The sequence below is a fragment of the Botryllus schlosseri genome, chromosome 16, assembly GCF_051294905.1.
Source record: "Botryllus schlosseri isolate E-star chromosome 16, Bs_hap1, whole genome shotgun sequence".
Lineage (NCBI taxonomy): Eukaryota > Metazoa > Chordata > Ascidiacea > Stolidobranchia > Styelidae > Botryllus > Botryllus schlosseri.
This window is the reverse complement of record NC_137251.1, coordinates 12,273,001-12,287,147: the sequence shown is the minus strand read 5'-3', so window position 1 is coordinate 12,287,147 and position 14,147 is coordinate 12,273,001. Positions and strand designations below refer to the sequence as shown.

The 14,147-nt window shown below is 41.3% G+C and overlaps 3 protein-coding genes across 6 annotated transcripts in view; 1 reads left to right on the top strand and 2 right to left on the bottom strand.

Moving 5' to 3' along the window:
• LOC145458240 (integrin alpha-11-like) overlaps window positions 1-5,313 on the top strand; it is a 43,396-nt gene extending 38,083 nt beyond the window's left edge. For all 4 annotated transcript variants that reach the window (XM_080336565.1, XM_080336563.1, XM_080336564.1 and 1 more), the window contains one exon: window positions 4,239-5,313. In XM_080336565.1, the coding sequence (XP_080192691.1) occupies window positions 4,239-4,394 (156 nt within the window). In that variant the 3' untranslated portion in view covers window positions 4,395-5,313. The remainder of the gene's footprint in view (window positions 1-4,238) is intronic.
• LOC145458237 (integrin alpha-11-like) overlaps window positions 1-14,147 on the bottom strand; it is a 329,408-nt gene that overhangs the window by 196,548 nt on the left and 118,713 nt on the right. The gene's annotated exons all lie outside the window — the stretch shown is intronic.
• The window catches only part of LOC145458249 (carbonic anhydrase 2-like), a 44,900-nt gene continuing 43,910 nt past the window's right edge, over window positions 13,158-14,147 (bottom strand). The window contains exon 7 of the transcript XR_013921094.1: window positions 13,158-14,146. The gene's annotated coding sequence lies outside the window, so the exon portion shown is untranslated. The remainder of the gene's footprint in view (window position 14,147) is intronic.

Here is a 14,147-nt window from a genome sequence, read left to right as displayed (position 1 = left end):
AAGTTTCTTTCGTGAGGAGCACACGATTCCGATTCCGGCTCAGATTGAGACGGGCGCTACTATATTAAAATCGAAAAATGAAGTAATGTTGAATTTCGCGGAGCGCGAAGAAAATTTCAAGATTAATTAAAATCTCAGATATTCGGGAGTGAATTCGAAATTTCAATTTGCATGTCGACGGCCGCCAACACATAGCCTACTAATTGAATTAGGTGTCGACGGCCGCAAAAATTCCGTTATACGGCCACAGGTTGCCCATCCCTGATCTAATAATTAGATATGGTATATTTTACGCCAAGTTTGAATCCGCATTCCAGTTGTTCAGTCTTTACCTTTTCTGACAAATTTCCCCAAACTTGTTTGAAAATAGCAAAAAACATTGAACAGGACATCAATTTATTTCAAGTTAGGTTGCACTGAGACTAATCCTAATGCTGGTGGTGACTACAGGGAGCCCGTCGTCGTTCTGTCTTGTCATGCCAAATTTGATCAGTTTTGGAATTGAATTAAATTGTGTGAAAGTAGGGTAGCCTAATTAAGGGTGAAACCAGGCAACCTATATTGCAGGGGTCACCAACACGCAGCCCGCGGGCCGCATGCGGCCCGCCAAGTCATATTCTGCGGCCCGCGACCTGATTTGAGATTTAGGAAGAAAGCTAAAATGACCAATTTGAAATGCTGAAATCAACTACAGTTTTAACATGTTGTTTTTGTTTTAAAATAAGCTATTCTCTTGTGCCCAACACCACTATTCGTCATTATAGCTAAAACGGCTGTGGTGATGGCAGCAGCACTCCATCGAGGGAGAATTAGCTGATGTGAATGGGCAGATTGTCTTGACTTGTACCGGCCCAAACACTGCCAAGACTGAGACGCATAGAAAACGGCTTAGGGCAGTGGTGCCCAAACTGGGGAGCGCGCGCTCCTTGCGGGGGCCTGAAAGCAACTGAAGGGGAGGTGGAGATGCGCTCAAATTAAAAAATTTTCGCGCTCCACGCGATTTACCTCTATTTCATAGTTATTGCTATGTGTGTAGTCCCGAATTCATCTTATAGAATTATGTTATCAAAAGCAATGACCATCCATGCCATGAAGCTAGCCGTTGTGATTGCTAGCATTCTGGTTGCATTTTGTGATATGACGATTTTTAGGTATCATAAAGGGGTGTGTGTCTAAGAAAGTTTGAGGACCACTGGCTTAGGGCTTCCCCACAAGATCAAGCTTTACGTGGCGATGGTCTTTCAGCTGGTAACGTATCTCGCTAGTCCTAATATCGATTCCTTAGTTGCTGAAAAGCGTTTCCAGGTATCGTGCACAGCTCACAGTTCAAAATTTGTGTTGTTGTATATGTATTCCTTTAATGAAATATTATTTCTTTTGTGGTCAAGTATGCCCATCGCCTATGTTAGGTAGCTCACCGTTGTACTGACGTAGAGTTTTGGAACGTGGTTTCGTATTTTACATCTATATCGAATTCATGCGGCCCGCGGCCTCTACGATATTTGCAAAGTGGCCCGCGACCCGTTTTGAGTTGGCGACCCCTGCTATATTGCCTCCAAGTATTCTCAGGCAGTGCAGTTCGCCAGCTATTAACAACAGGTTCCCAGCGCACCGAGCTTTAGGCTACTGCCAAAGCTATGAAGTAATGAATGACTTACACGCGGGAATTGCTCTAAATCCTCCAAGAATATAAAAAATTTGCTCAAATGAAACTGAAATCATGCCTATACTCCGTTGAGAGCGACTGCTGAAGTTTGCAATTGGCGAGCTTTATTGAATACGAAGTAAGTTACATCTTCAACAATCGTCGTCTCAGAATACTTGTCAAACACATGTTTATAGTCAGAATTCATAAAGACTTCGTCAATTTCTCGCGCCCCCCTGAGAGCCCCCTGCGCCTCCCAGGTCAATAACCACTGCTCTAATGTGATGTGCAATTGACAATATACTTTCCCTATTATCATAAAACTGGGGTTCATAAACGGCGGGACACAGGGGCATTTTGGTTCGATGAAAATAAAGACTCTCTCTCTCTCTCTCTCTCTCTCTCTCTCTCTCTCGAGGTAGGCCTCAGAGCTATTTAAAAAATTGTACAATTAGTGAAAATTGAGTTATATTTGTTATGATATTCTCTCAAAAATATATTCATATTATCGACTTATATAGGCTACGTAAAGCTTTTCCTCCGGCCCTGACTAGATTTACTGGCGTGTATGGAGTCACAATATACAATTCGAAACCATGGCTTTCTCCCTCGGCTATGACAACCTACGGCTAAAACCAATGGAAATAATTTCGATTACATGATAACTGGGAGGTAATGCTGAAGTGATCAAGTATTACGACAGTGTCATATGTCGAATGCCATTGCAAAGGGTGTGCATCAAACTCGGACTGCGAAGTGAAGATGGTGTGGATTTACGGTACTTCGGCATGTCATAAAAATGGCCTTAATTTGCAATTTATTCAATGATCAACTTTCTGTAGAAGTATACGGCACCACCGCACGACTCGTAATGTATTGAGGATTCAGCGCTGCACATTAATCTTTGGAGTCGGTTTGAAATGTCCGGTCTTGAAATCATTGTACAATAATGTAAGAGTCGCATGATCTGATAGTGAGATTGGATTGAATGTTCTGACACAACTTCAGAAGGTACAAGACATACTATGTATGCATTGTACAGCTTGCATATTAAAAAATAGTTTTATTTATACATTCATCACGTTATACTTCGTTTTACTCGAACATTCGATTCGAATCTAAGCATGTGCTACTCGATTTACACTCGAATCACTAAGACACTCTATTTTACTCAATCCTAGACTGGTGAGTACGGTAGTGGTTTACGTTCAACGGCCGCACCGAAAATATGTTTAAGGACTTCAGATTGCCTTCCGAAGTATTCGACTCGTGTAGCGTAGAGTAAGCGGTGTTTTACAAAAACCTAGCTACACCATAAAGGCTGTATCAGACGAGGCGATGTCGGCGGAGCGTTAGTGTTTGTTTTATCATCGCTGCCATCGGCCGAATCGCCGCCGATTTTAATTGACAGTGTCAATTAACTCGGCGACATCGCCGGCGATGAGAGAAGTGAGAGATGCGCTCATGCGTATCCATATATAAACCAGTGTCGAGACTTGAATAGCGTCACTTTTGCTCAAGCCGTTTGGCGGACGGACCTTCTGGCGAGGCATTGCGAAACGAATTACTGCGATGTAGTACTAAATTATTGAGCCGCTCCACTTATCCAGTATAAGCCGGCGTTGCAAAATCAGATGCACCCACCACCTTCGAGTAGCATCAGCACGCGCATATTCTTCTACAGCTATCATGGCAGTCAAAACTCGTGCTACCTTCAACTTTTTTGACCTACCCTTACAAATACCATACTACCATGGTTCAGAGATGGTTTCATTCGACAAGACATTGCAGCATGAACACATTGCACAGTCATCATAACCATATTGCAGAATTAGTTTCGAATATTTTCGGCTAGTTGTAACTTTGTTTCCGGATAATTTTGACCAGACGTGACTTTTGACTTCAAGTCGAAAGAAAAAAATCGTCAGCTCGACAACCAAAACGGACAGTGTACCCCTTGTTATAGGACTGGTAGCACTCTAAAGTTGTTTTGTCAAAGGTCCAAGCAAATATAAACCAGCCAACTCTAGGCCCTAAATGTATCTAGCTCCGCTGCACAATTGGGATTCTTCGGAATATTCATTCTGTTCGGATTTTCTGGATTATGGACAAGATTTTTCGGATTTGCATGGGTATTTGGATGAGATTGTTCGTATTCGGAAGGATTGCTCATCAGAGATTTGAGCTGTCGGATGGATTCGGATTCTCAGAAATCACTATCCGCCCATCACTGATCATAATACGGTAGTATGTACGTTGTACAGTACAGTGTACCTGACCTGTACAACAACAAAAAACCGATTCGCAGATGTCAATCATCCCCGAGCAGGTTTAAATGCAACGGGTCAACGCCTTCTGAAACTAATCAAGTGCAACGATCTCTCACATGATGGTAGAGAAATTATCGGCCGACATCGCCGGCATCGCCTCGTCTGATACAGCCTTAAGTGGGTGGTGCTATAACTATAAGTTGATAATTAGGAAATCGCAGATATAATATTAGTCTAAGATGTGAAATGATCCGCATAAAATACCTGACCCTATCGCTTCTGCTTCCCGAGGTCATAAATTCTGAACGATAGCACCGTTACAGGTTGGGTTCTTCAAGAGCAAATACCAATTCGTTGTATCCGAGGAAGATGCGCTACAAGGGAAACGTAAATCCCCAGAAACAACAGAAGACAAAAACTGTGACGACTACGACGAGATTCGGTCCATCTCGAACGAAGGAACAAAATCAGATACATAGCAATCAGCAGATATGGTCGAAGAGGATGGTGTTTACCTTAGGAACATACCTACAAGTTGATAAAGAATTCCGATCGTGACGTTTTAGTAAATAAGATAAACCGGGTCGTATATCCAACTAAACCATTGTACATTATATTCAATTGCATTTTATAGCATGTTACTCATATAATCCTCTTTTCTCGGCTCAAAATTCCTATCGCATATACGCCTAATTGGGGATTTACTGTCACTGTATGTCGGGTTTGCCGACAATCAGATATGCATCACCATCATTTGTTTATATATTTCATCACATATTCTCCATTCGCACCATATAATATTGGGAAAGGACTATGATTAGAAAACAGAATCGTTGATCTATTGAACGATGTATATGCGAATTGTCATCATTTAGATATGGCCTACAACCCTATCAAAATTGATATAACAGTTCACAGCTTGAGGCAGAGAAAGTAAAACTGACCAGCTTTTGTTGTTAGTATTCCAAAATGGTGATCGGCTATACCAGTGGTTCTCAACCGCTGTGCCGCGGCACACTATAGTGTGTCATTTACGTCTCGCAAGTGTGCCGCGAGAGATTTCCTGAAAATTTTGGGATTATGCGAAAAATAATTCTACTTTATAGCAAACAATCAATAATATAAATCGTTCTCGGTGTGAAGTGTGGACATTTGACGAATAAAAATTACTGTCATCCCCGCAATCAACATCAACCGCGAATTCGCTTTGAAGGTTGAATTCTGTTTTGTACGATGTCTATACGTTGATTTACCGCAAAGAAGAGCTAAGAGGGCGGCGCCGGTGTGACAATGCAGTTTTCATATCCTCATTATATTTCTAACCACCGGCGAAAACTACTCTCCTTTGGAAGTGATGTTCACGTTTACAAATTCGAAATACAAACGTCTCCAACTTCATTGTAATTGTTGGGTACTTACTTACTGGTCATTCCCTTACAATGTAGGCTCCGACCGCAACGTTACGTTACCGGTGACGAATTTGAGAATTGAGCAGTAGCCTACAGTTGATCAAATTATGTCAGTTAAGAGACTTCCGCGCCGCAGAGGTTATTATCTCGGTATGTTGGAACTGTTGGAACTATATAATTGAACTGCGGTTTGCGGGTGACTTCCAGTAGAACTATCGAGGTATTGATATCCTCACACGTGCTCCACGATCTTCGTGGCAGTGTTGGGATCAAGTCACTACTTTCGAGTCATTTCGAGTCATTGCACATTTTGACTCGAGTCAAGTCAAGTCAATCGATTTTCAAAGGTGACTCGAGTCAAGTCAAGTCACTATTTTTTTTGGAGGTGACTCGAGTCAAGTCGAGTCAAGTCAAGTCAAGTCACGAGTCAAGTCACGATTCAAGTCAAATTGAATTTTCGAAGTATGAGTGATGATGAAAAATCATTACCTTTTTCCAACTGGATTAAGGACAGATGAATTGGCCATTTATCTTGAATCAAATAACGGATAGAAAGTTAAATACATGCAAAACGATGTTGCATCGCTCACGCAAACGTAGAACTGCTAATAAAATACGCGAGTGATTATAGTTTTATGCTACAGTCTGATTTTATCGGCCAATATAGAGGATCGAATACGAAACCTCGAGAAGTTGAAGAAATTGATGTGGAACAATACACTGCCCAACTACACATCCATGAGAATATAAACGCATAAACTAAATTCGTTCGATTTATATCAAACAAGATGGTTGGTAAAGGTGAGCACTGCGCAATGTAAGCACGAGCCGTCTAAGAAACAAAGATACACGTTGCTATTAGATTAATCTATTGCTACTACGATAACGTAAGCTGTGATTGTTTCGTTCGCGGTCAATTTATTTGTGATGTGACAATGGAGAATCAGTGAAACGTACAATCAGCGAATGACTGGTTGCTTTCACAAGTGACACCGGCGTATTGCAAACAACCCTAACATACATAAGATATGGTGATTTATTCGACACAGTTTACTTAATGACTTGAAATTGACTCGTGAATTTCGCTCCGAGTCACGAGTCAATCCATATTTCTGAAGCGCCGAGTCAAGTCAAGTCAAGTCATTTTTGCAAAGTGACTCGAGTAAAGTCAAGTCACACGAAAAAGGTGACTCGAGTCTGACTCGAGTCAAGTCATGACTCGAGTCATCCCAACACTGCTTCGTGGAAATGTGTTTGGCATCCATGCATAATGTCTATTGTAGGGTTCGCCAACGCGGTGCTCGCGGGCCCCAAGTAGCCCACGATAACCAGATGAGTAGCCCGCTAGCCTGTTTCAAACATTGATCGAACAGCCACCTTTACAAATATTCGTGAGATTATTACCAGTGAGCTTTTAAATATATATAGATTTATTGATTCAGCTATTCTTGTTTCAATCCAACTAACATGTAACTTACCAATGACAATTCACATATGTAAACACTTAAAATGATATAAAATATCCTCAGTTACAGTTAGTAATATACCAACATGTAATAGAATTACAAGATATCGAAGACGTATAGGATACGGCGCGCTGCCCATACAGGCGACATGACGAAATGCCATCCAGCTCTTCTTGAAATGGCGGACGGTTCCGCTATGGTAGCACGACGCCAAGGACAATGTCAAAGTAGTAGATAACATTAGCATTAACATTAACAATATTTGTCCGTTACGTATTGCATATTTTGACACAACTTGTTTCTCTTACACTCAACACAGTTTAGTACCATGTTTCAAACTTTCTGTAACCGATGCCGCTGTCAGGTATATTGAAATCTGGAAGCTGAACAATTGGAAATTGAGATTGTAACACTGCAAAATGACCTCCATCTTAAAACCCACAAGGCTGTAGCAAACTTTTGATGCCTTGTTGACACGAAAAAGAACAGTGGTGAATGCGCAGTAGGGCTGTTCTAAAATAACTTTTTTCCTGGATTCAGGCCATTCGCTGATTAAATTGTCAGGTTACCTTAAAGACGCTGCGCACCAAATTTGGTTCAATTCTAACAAGTATACGAATCCGCAGATCCGATTAAAAATTGTAACTTATTGGGAAAAATTTTAAAAAAATCATATTTATTGACTTTATTGATATCGTTTGCGACTGCAATACGGACGTAGGTACGTCTCGGTAGCTGAGCTGGCGACGAAGTTAGGATCAGTTGAAATTAGGGTTGTTTGGTGAAAATCGCGGTGTTTTGAAGACAATCGTCAAATTTAGCTCGGCACCGAAAGAGTTCTTGACGATTTGACTGGAGTGAAATGTCATACCGTCATCTTATTGGTCACAGATTATTGATTACTTGCTCTTAAAAATTCTTTAGTTTCACCCAGTATGGATTAGCTGAACATAGGAAAAATTTGACAAAACGGGCTCCAAATATCAGTTGTGTTTAGATAAGGAATGGCGAACTGTGCCACCGCTCATGATTTCACTTTTCCGGGCCAAGCACAATATATATTAGTCACAATCGGAATACTCTCGCGAATCAGTAAAATTTTCGACCATGATGGGTTTATCTTAATTCAGAGGTCTCAAACACGCGGCCCGCGGGCCGCATGCGGCCCGCCAGAGTATTTTGTGCGGCCCGCGACAGCATTTTAGATTTTTATGTTTATATATTTCACATATATCTTTACGGATTATAAAGTGAAAATTCCCCCTTACATTGCTTCGAAAGCCTCAAACTATTCATCAAACTTCACTATCACATCAATTGCAAACGCTACCATGCAGTGGAAGATTCACTATTTCGCCACATTTCCAATTCATGATGACAATTCCTGACCCTTAGACTGAAATTTGTAAGTTGGACATAAACGCGATTTTTCCTAAATTACTCAGACTCGGGATAACTCGATGGCAAAATGAAAATGACTCGAGTGGGCTTGGAGTGACTCGGAATGCCGTGAATTTGTTAGAACCATGGACGCAACAAACTAATCGAGTATCAGGGGAATAGTAATAGATCAGAAGGTCGCAGCTTCGTATTTCGCTAACTAAGCAAGTTGTTATGGCAACCATTGGCGATCTGTTAGTTACATCTTTGGTCACTAAACCATGTTATTAAGGGCACTTAAAGGTGAGTACCGTAGTGGGCCGCTCCAACGATGTAACAGCAATGGGCCGTTCGGCGTTCCGACATTTCAATCACAGGGACACATTCATTAATATATTTATGTTATATTTATATTTTTTCTGCTCCAATATTTGAAGATATTTGGCGATGAGATTAATAGCCTACTTATCAGAAGTATACCCGAATCATGGATTGGAATTACAATGCTCAATTTAAAAATGTTTTGATATCAGATCCCTCTCTATTATCAATTTGTTAAATTCAAAATATTCATAGTAGCTGAAAAATAATAACCCGATAGCTTTTATGATGGCATCATACATTTTTCCGCCATATGGTGTCTATATTTTATAATTTATATATATCAAGTGCAACAACAATTCTGTTCAAATAGTTATAAATTTGATGATTCTTTTCGTGTCAGGCCTAAATTGATACAAGAGTAAATTACATTTTGACGATGTGTGTTTACTGTAAGTCTGCTGGATCGGCTCACTTTCAATTGGAATTCATTCCCGCAAAATAAGACATAGAATACCCCTATGAATGCTGCGGCCCGCGACGTCGTCAAAACTGGAAAACTGGCCCGCGAGCACATTTGAGTTTGAGACCTCTGTGACTTAATTTATGCGGTGCGTTCATTTCAGTGATGCAGGGACTGACTGGAAGCTTCATAAGAGATGCTAGGATTACTTTAACCTATTTCGAATTCTTGAAACGTTTCAGAGTGTAGAACAGTGATCCTTAACGTTTGTTAACCCTGAGGATCCTTAAGCAAATCTGCGCTCCTTTGAGGGGACCCGAATCTTTCCTGAGTCAAAAACAGATTTAACATCCAACTACAAATCTATTTCGTAATTGAGTGTAAAACGAACAAAACCATTTAAGATGTGATTTTCACACAACACGGTAACGGCATATAATTAATAGTTATTACAAATCAGCTTGACTTCTACTATTCCAAGGGCGGGCAATATACGGGATTTTGAGCGACCCTCGGACTGTTTTCGGTCTCACCCTCGATGACAGTCTGCCGTCATCTCCAATACTCAGCTTATCACATCAAATTATTTTTCGACCATAAACAATGTTCATTGAACATTAACAAGACAACCTGTTGGGTTCCTATCTAACTGATGTTCGCGTCCGACCAAGGTCTACTTCAAAATTCCTGTATATAAATTTTGGAGGTTTATCTAGGCCAGGGGCAGGCAACATACGACACGCGGGCCGGATCCGGCCCGCGGGCAGTTTTCCGTCTTGTATGATAATGTGGCCCGCGGCTGCAGTCTGCCAAGATTCCCCGCTACTTGCTTACTACGTCAAATTTTAGTGACTGTATTTTATTTTATACGTGTATGCGCAGCGTTCGAGTGAAGCATGTGTAATTTCGTCTAAGCGAGAAGACTTGCATCATCGGCATTTACGATGTACTCAACCCTAATATTGTTTGCGGTAATCGTGGTGTTTGTAAACTACAATGGTCATTTACACCGGAACTATATTTCTTATTTTTGATTCCGTAACCGCCGTAAGCTTGTATGCTTTTGTAAGACACCGCTTATGCCAGGGGTTGCTAACTCAAAACGGTTCGCGGGCCACTTTTCAAATTTCATAGATGCCGCGGTCTGCATGAATTCAATGTCGAGATACAATAGGCTACAAAGATGAACAACGACGCTATCTCATCACCTACTCAGCCCTAATGAATTGATATCTTGGTAATTTGGGGTACCGGGCTTATCGAAGGCCTTGAAATAATTATTAGGGATTGCGCACCGTGTGTTGATTGATCAAAGCATAGTGTCGAGCGAGATATTGTAATGGTTATGGTCCGGCTTCTCGATCGGTAGGTTGTGGGTTCGATCCCCGGCCGGGTCAGGCCAAAGACTCGAAAACTGGTATCCGCGGCTATCCCGCGAGGCGCTCAGCAACCACGGATAGCATGGAGGAGAAAAAACGGGGGTGCAGACTAGATGACCTTGCTATAAAGGCCGTATCGCATCTCCGTCGTCAAAGTATCTACATGGTGCAGGCGAAAAAGAATACCAAAGCTCTCTCTCTCCTATATCGTGTGTACACAAGCGAATCTCACGGCTCAGTGAAATAGGTCTATGTCACAATTTCCCTTTGGTCAAAGGCAATTTGACGGTAATTTTTGACCCGATTGCCGATCATTAAATTTGATAAAGCAGGTATCAATCGAAAGCTACCGTGGTACTGATTGCGAAAATATCAATTCTATTCTGCTCGTGGTCCTGGAACCCCCCAAAATCAGCTTCGAATGTTGCATTTTAACGGAGATTGGCGTTGTGACGCAACCATGCCGTGAGGAGCAGAGTAAACCGCAAGCGTATAAGCCCTTGTTGCACAACCGATTGAGCATGAGCATTCACACTCTCGTGTGCGCTTGCTCCTGAGCTGCTCAGACGGCGTGGCTGCGTCACAATACCAAAGTCCGTTACAATGCAACATTCGAGGCGGATTTTAGGTGTTTCCAGGACCACCAGCAGAATTTGGATTTTCGCAAGCTTTCGATTGATACCCGTTTTATCAAATTTATTGCTCGGCAAGTCGGTCAAAGACTACCGCCAAATTGCCTTTGACCTAATGGAAAGTGTGACGTGGACCAATTTCACATAGCTGTTAGATTTGGTTGTGTCCACACCATATAGGACACTATGATCAAAGAGCAGCAGACATGGCGGCGCCTGTATGACAATGCTGTTCTCAAATCAACATTATATCTTCGTCATTATCGGCGAGAAATGACTTTGAAGTGACATTGCTGTCGTTAAAATACATTCATTAAATACGATTTATTCCTTGTCTATGTGGCTAATTGGGCGAATAATGTTACGGTTCAGCAATCTGGCCCGCCAAGTATTTAATTTTCCTATATCCGGCCCGCCGACTAGAGAAGTTGCCCGCCCCTGATCTAGGCTGCTTCTCGCCACCTCAGCCGCGTAGGCGGTGTCTTACAAAAAGCCTAGAAGTGGACCGTGCTATAAGTCGGAAGTTACGGAATGCAATTGAAAAATATTGGTTTGGTATAAATGACCACAGTAGTGGACAAACACCACCAATATCGCAAAGCAAAAAAACAAACAGCAAGACCTGCCTAAACTTCTTCAATTGTTAAGTTTTTGAGTACATAATTAGGCATCAGTTTACATTCGTGTCTGACGCAATTTGCTTTTCTGTTCTGTTCTTTTCTATCACGAACTATCGTAAGGAAAATTTCAAGTCGGCAAAAAATTTGAAAGCATCCACTCCAAGTTCAGGAACAGCATCAAGTCGAGGCTGATGCGTCAATATATTTCCTCTACTGAATACGCTAGGAAAATGATTTCCAGAATGAGTTTAACTGCTTAGAAAATATCATCTTCGGAGTCAGATATACCGATCATACAAATCCTGAAGGGGGACATGCACATTTCGGTTTGGTCATGGTTGTACTTTGCGGTCGTGACTTTTAACTATGTAGTGAATTTAAAGTCCAAACAACCATTGTTTCTGATTGTTGGCATTTTGCCAACCTAAGTGCCAATAATGGTAAAACGTAAATATCTAATTCTAGAATCAATTTATCATTTTGAAATTTCCACAGTAGAGAGCTGCTCAAAAGTTCCCCATTGTTACTGAATATCGCTGAGCTAGTACATAAGGCACGAGAGTCATGTCAAATAATGAATCGATTTTGACAAAATGTCAACGTATGTGCCAATAAGGCCAAATGTGGCCCGCGAGAAGGTTATGTGTGGCCCGCGTGTCCACGAGGCAATTCTCGAAATTAGTTCTAACATCAGGTAAAATTGCAAAGCCAACCAAATTTTGATTAACCTTACCGCGAAATTTGATGATTACTAAAACATCAGTACCGACGCATTCGCATAACCATGGGCCAGTCACATTTATTGCAGATCTTTATGAGTGACCACAAAGTAGAATGTTTCCTAACAGAATTATTTGACTTGAACATTTTTCTTTGCACAAGATTGATCGTCATTCGATTTCTTGCATTTAGTATTGCAGCCCCCTTCTCAAAATTATAAATACGCGTAATTTACTGAATTGAGTCGAACTACATTCGCAATTACAAGATAACGTGCGATTTCACTTGTGCGCTCGTCGGCGGAAACATTTCCACAAAATGATAGAGGCATGTTGACCTAAACCTTGCTATAAACACTGAATAATCCTGTCCTTGCCAAATGAGCCCGGCGGTATACAGAGGCGACCCCCTATATTTGCAAGTAATACATATATTGAGCGAATTCACTCATTACCTTTGAAAAAATTTTGTGCTTCGCGCGACCAGGACATAAATGGGGCACACTGCACATTGTGCACATGCAGTTGCACCCAGAGTTTTCATGACATAAATGTTAACAATTTTAAAGCGTAGTAATATGAGTTTTGTTTTAAACGTTCCCTAATTCGATTCGCTCCTATCGGACGACTAAAAAAGGTCATCAACATTCAAGTGGCCCGCGTAACGGTTCGCAAATCTCATTTGGCCTTTTGACCGAAAAGGTTGGCCACCCTGCTTTAATGCATCGATTTAGGAGTCCGGCGTGCCAAGTAGGCCTATACTTCAGTTTCCCATATCAGGCCCGACGACTGTAGAAGTTGTTCTCCCCTGTCCTATTCTCTTTCAGAGGATCCAAATAACCACTGCATTAGGCTATGTTTACCGTAAATCATTCAATTTATTTGTTATAGATAAATGTATATGTTTGTATCTGAAAAAGTGTAACAAGTATATTTGCTCAACAAGCGCAATATCCGTGAATGCATAACGACTGAGGATGAAATGAGGATCTCGTTTCTTGTCGAAAACATATAGCTTGTACATATAAAAACTACGACAACGATCGAAGTGCAGCACACAATCGAAGATCGATTCTCTTGACTTAATATGGTAAAACACGCATTTCTGAGCATTTCCTGAATCATGTTAACTCGGGAAGACCGCAATGCTCTGACCACATGCATTTGAACACTGATTTTAGTCAACAGTGGATATTTGACGCCCCAATTTCTGTAGTTCATTGGATAAACGTCCCATGACATCGGCCCTACCCTATACTTGGATCATCCATTAAGCGGCACGTCTTCTATAATCAACTACATATTCAAGTTCAAGTTTATTCATAAAATTTCATCACTTCAAAACATCACAAGACTGCAATACAATGAATCACAGGAAGATACCGAAACGACTATGAGTAGTCTTAAGATCAGACACCCACCCGGGCCTAGGCGATGTAAAGAGGAGGCATGCACACTGAATGAAAGTAAAAGAAGATAATATAAAGTGACAAGCGATAACATCGGGTATCTGTAGGCTATATAGCGTTGCTGTGATCAGGTGTGCGCACATGGACATAGACTCCTATACGAGATTAAATGGAAAATGCCAAATACCCGTGTCGGTGCTTGGAGTCTTGCGGTCACAGCTCTGTTTTCATTGTATTTTTGGGAAAAATTTTTCCCTTTGAACATTATTTGCCAAAAGGTTGCGAGCAGTGTACGGTAACAGGTAAGGCCAATTTCACTGATGAATTCGAAAGAGGTCCTACATATCCCCTTGTGAATGCGTTTGACGTTCAATTATGGGCTCCTGGATGTCACCCAACTTGCGAGTATTATACTTGAGATGCACAGAACAGAC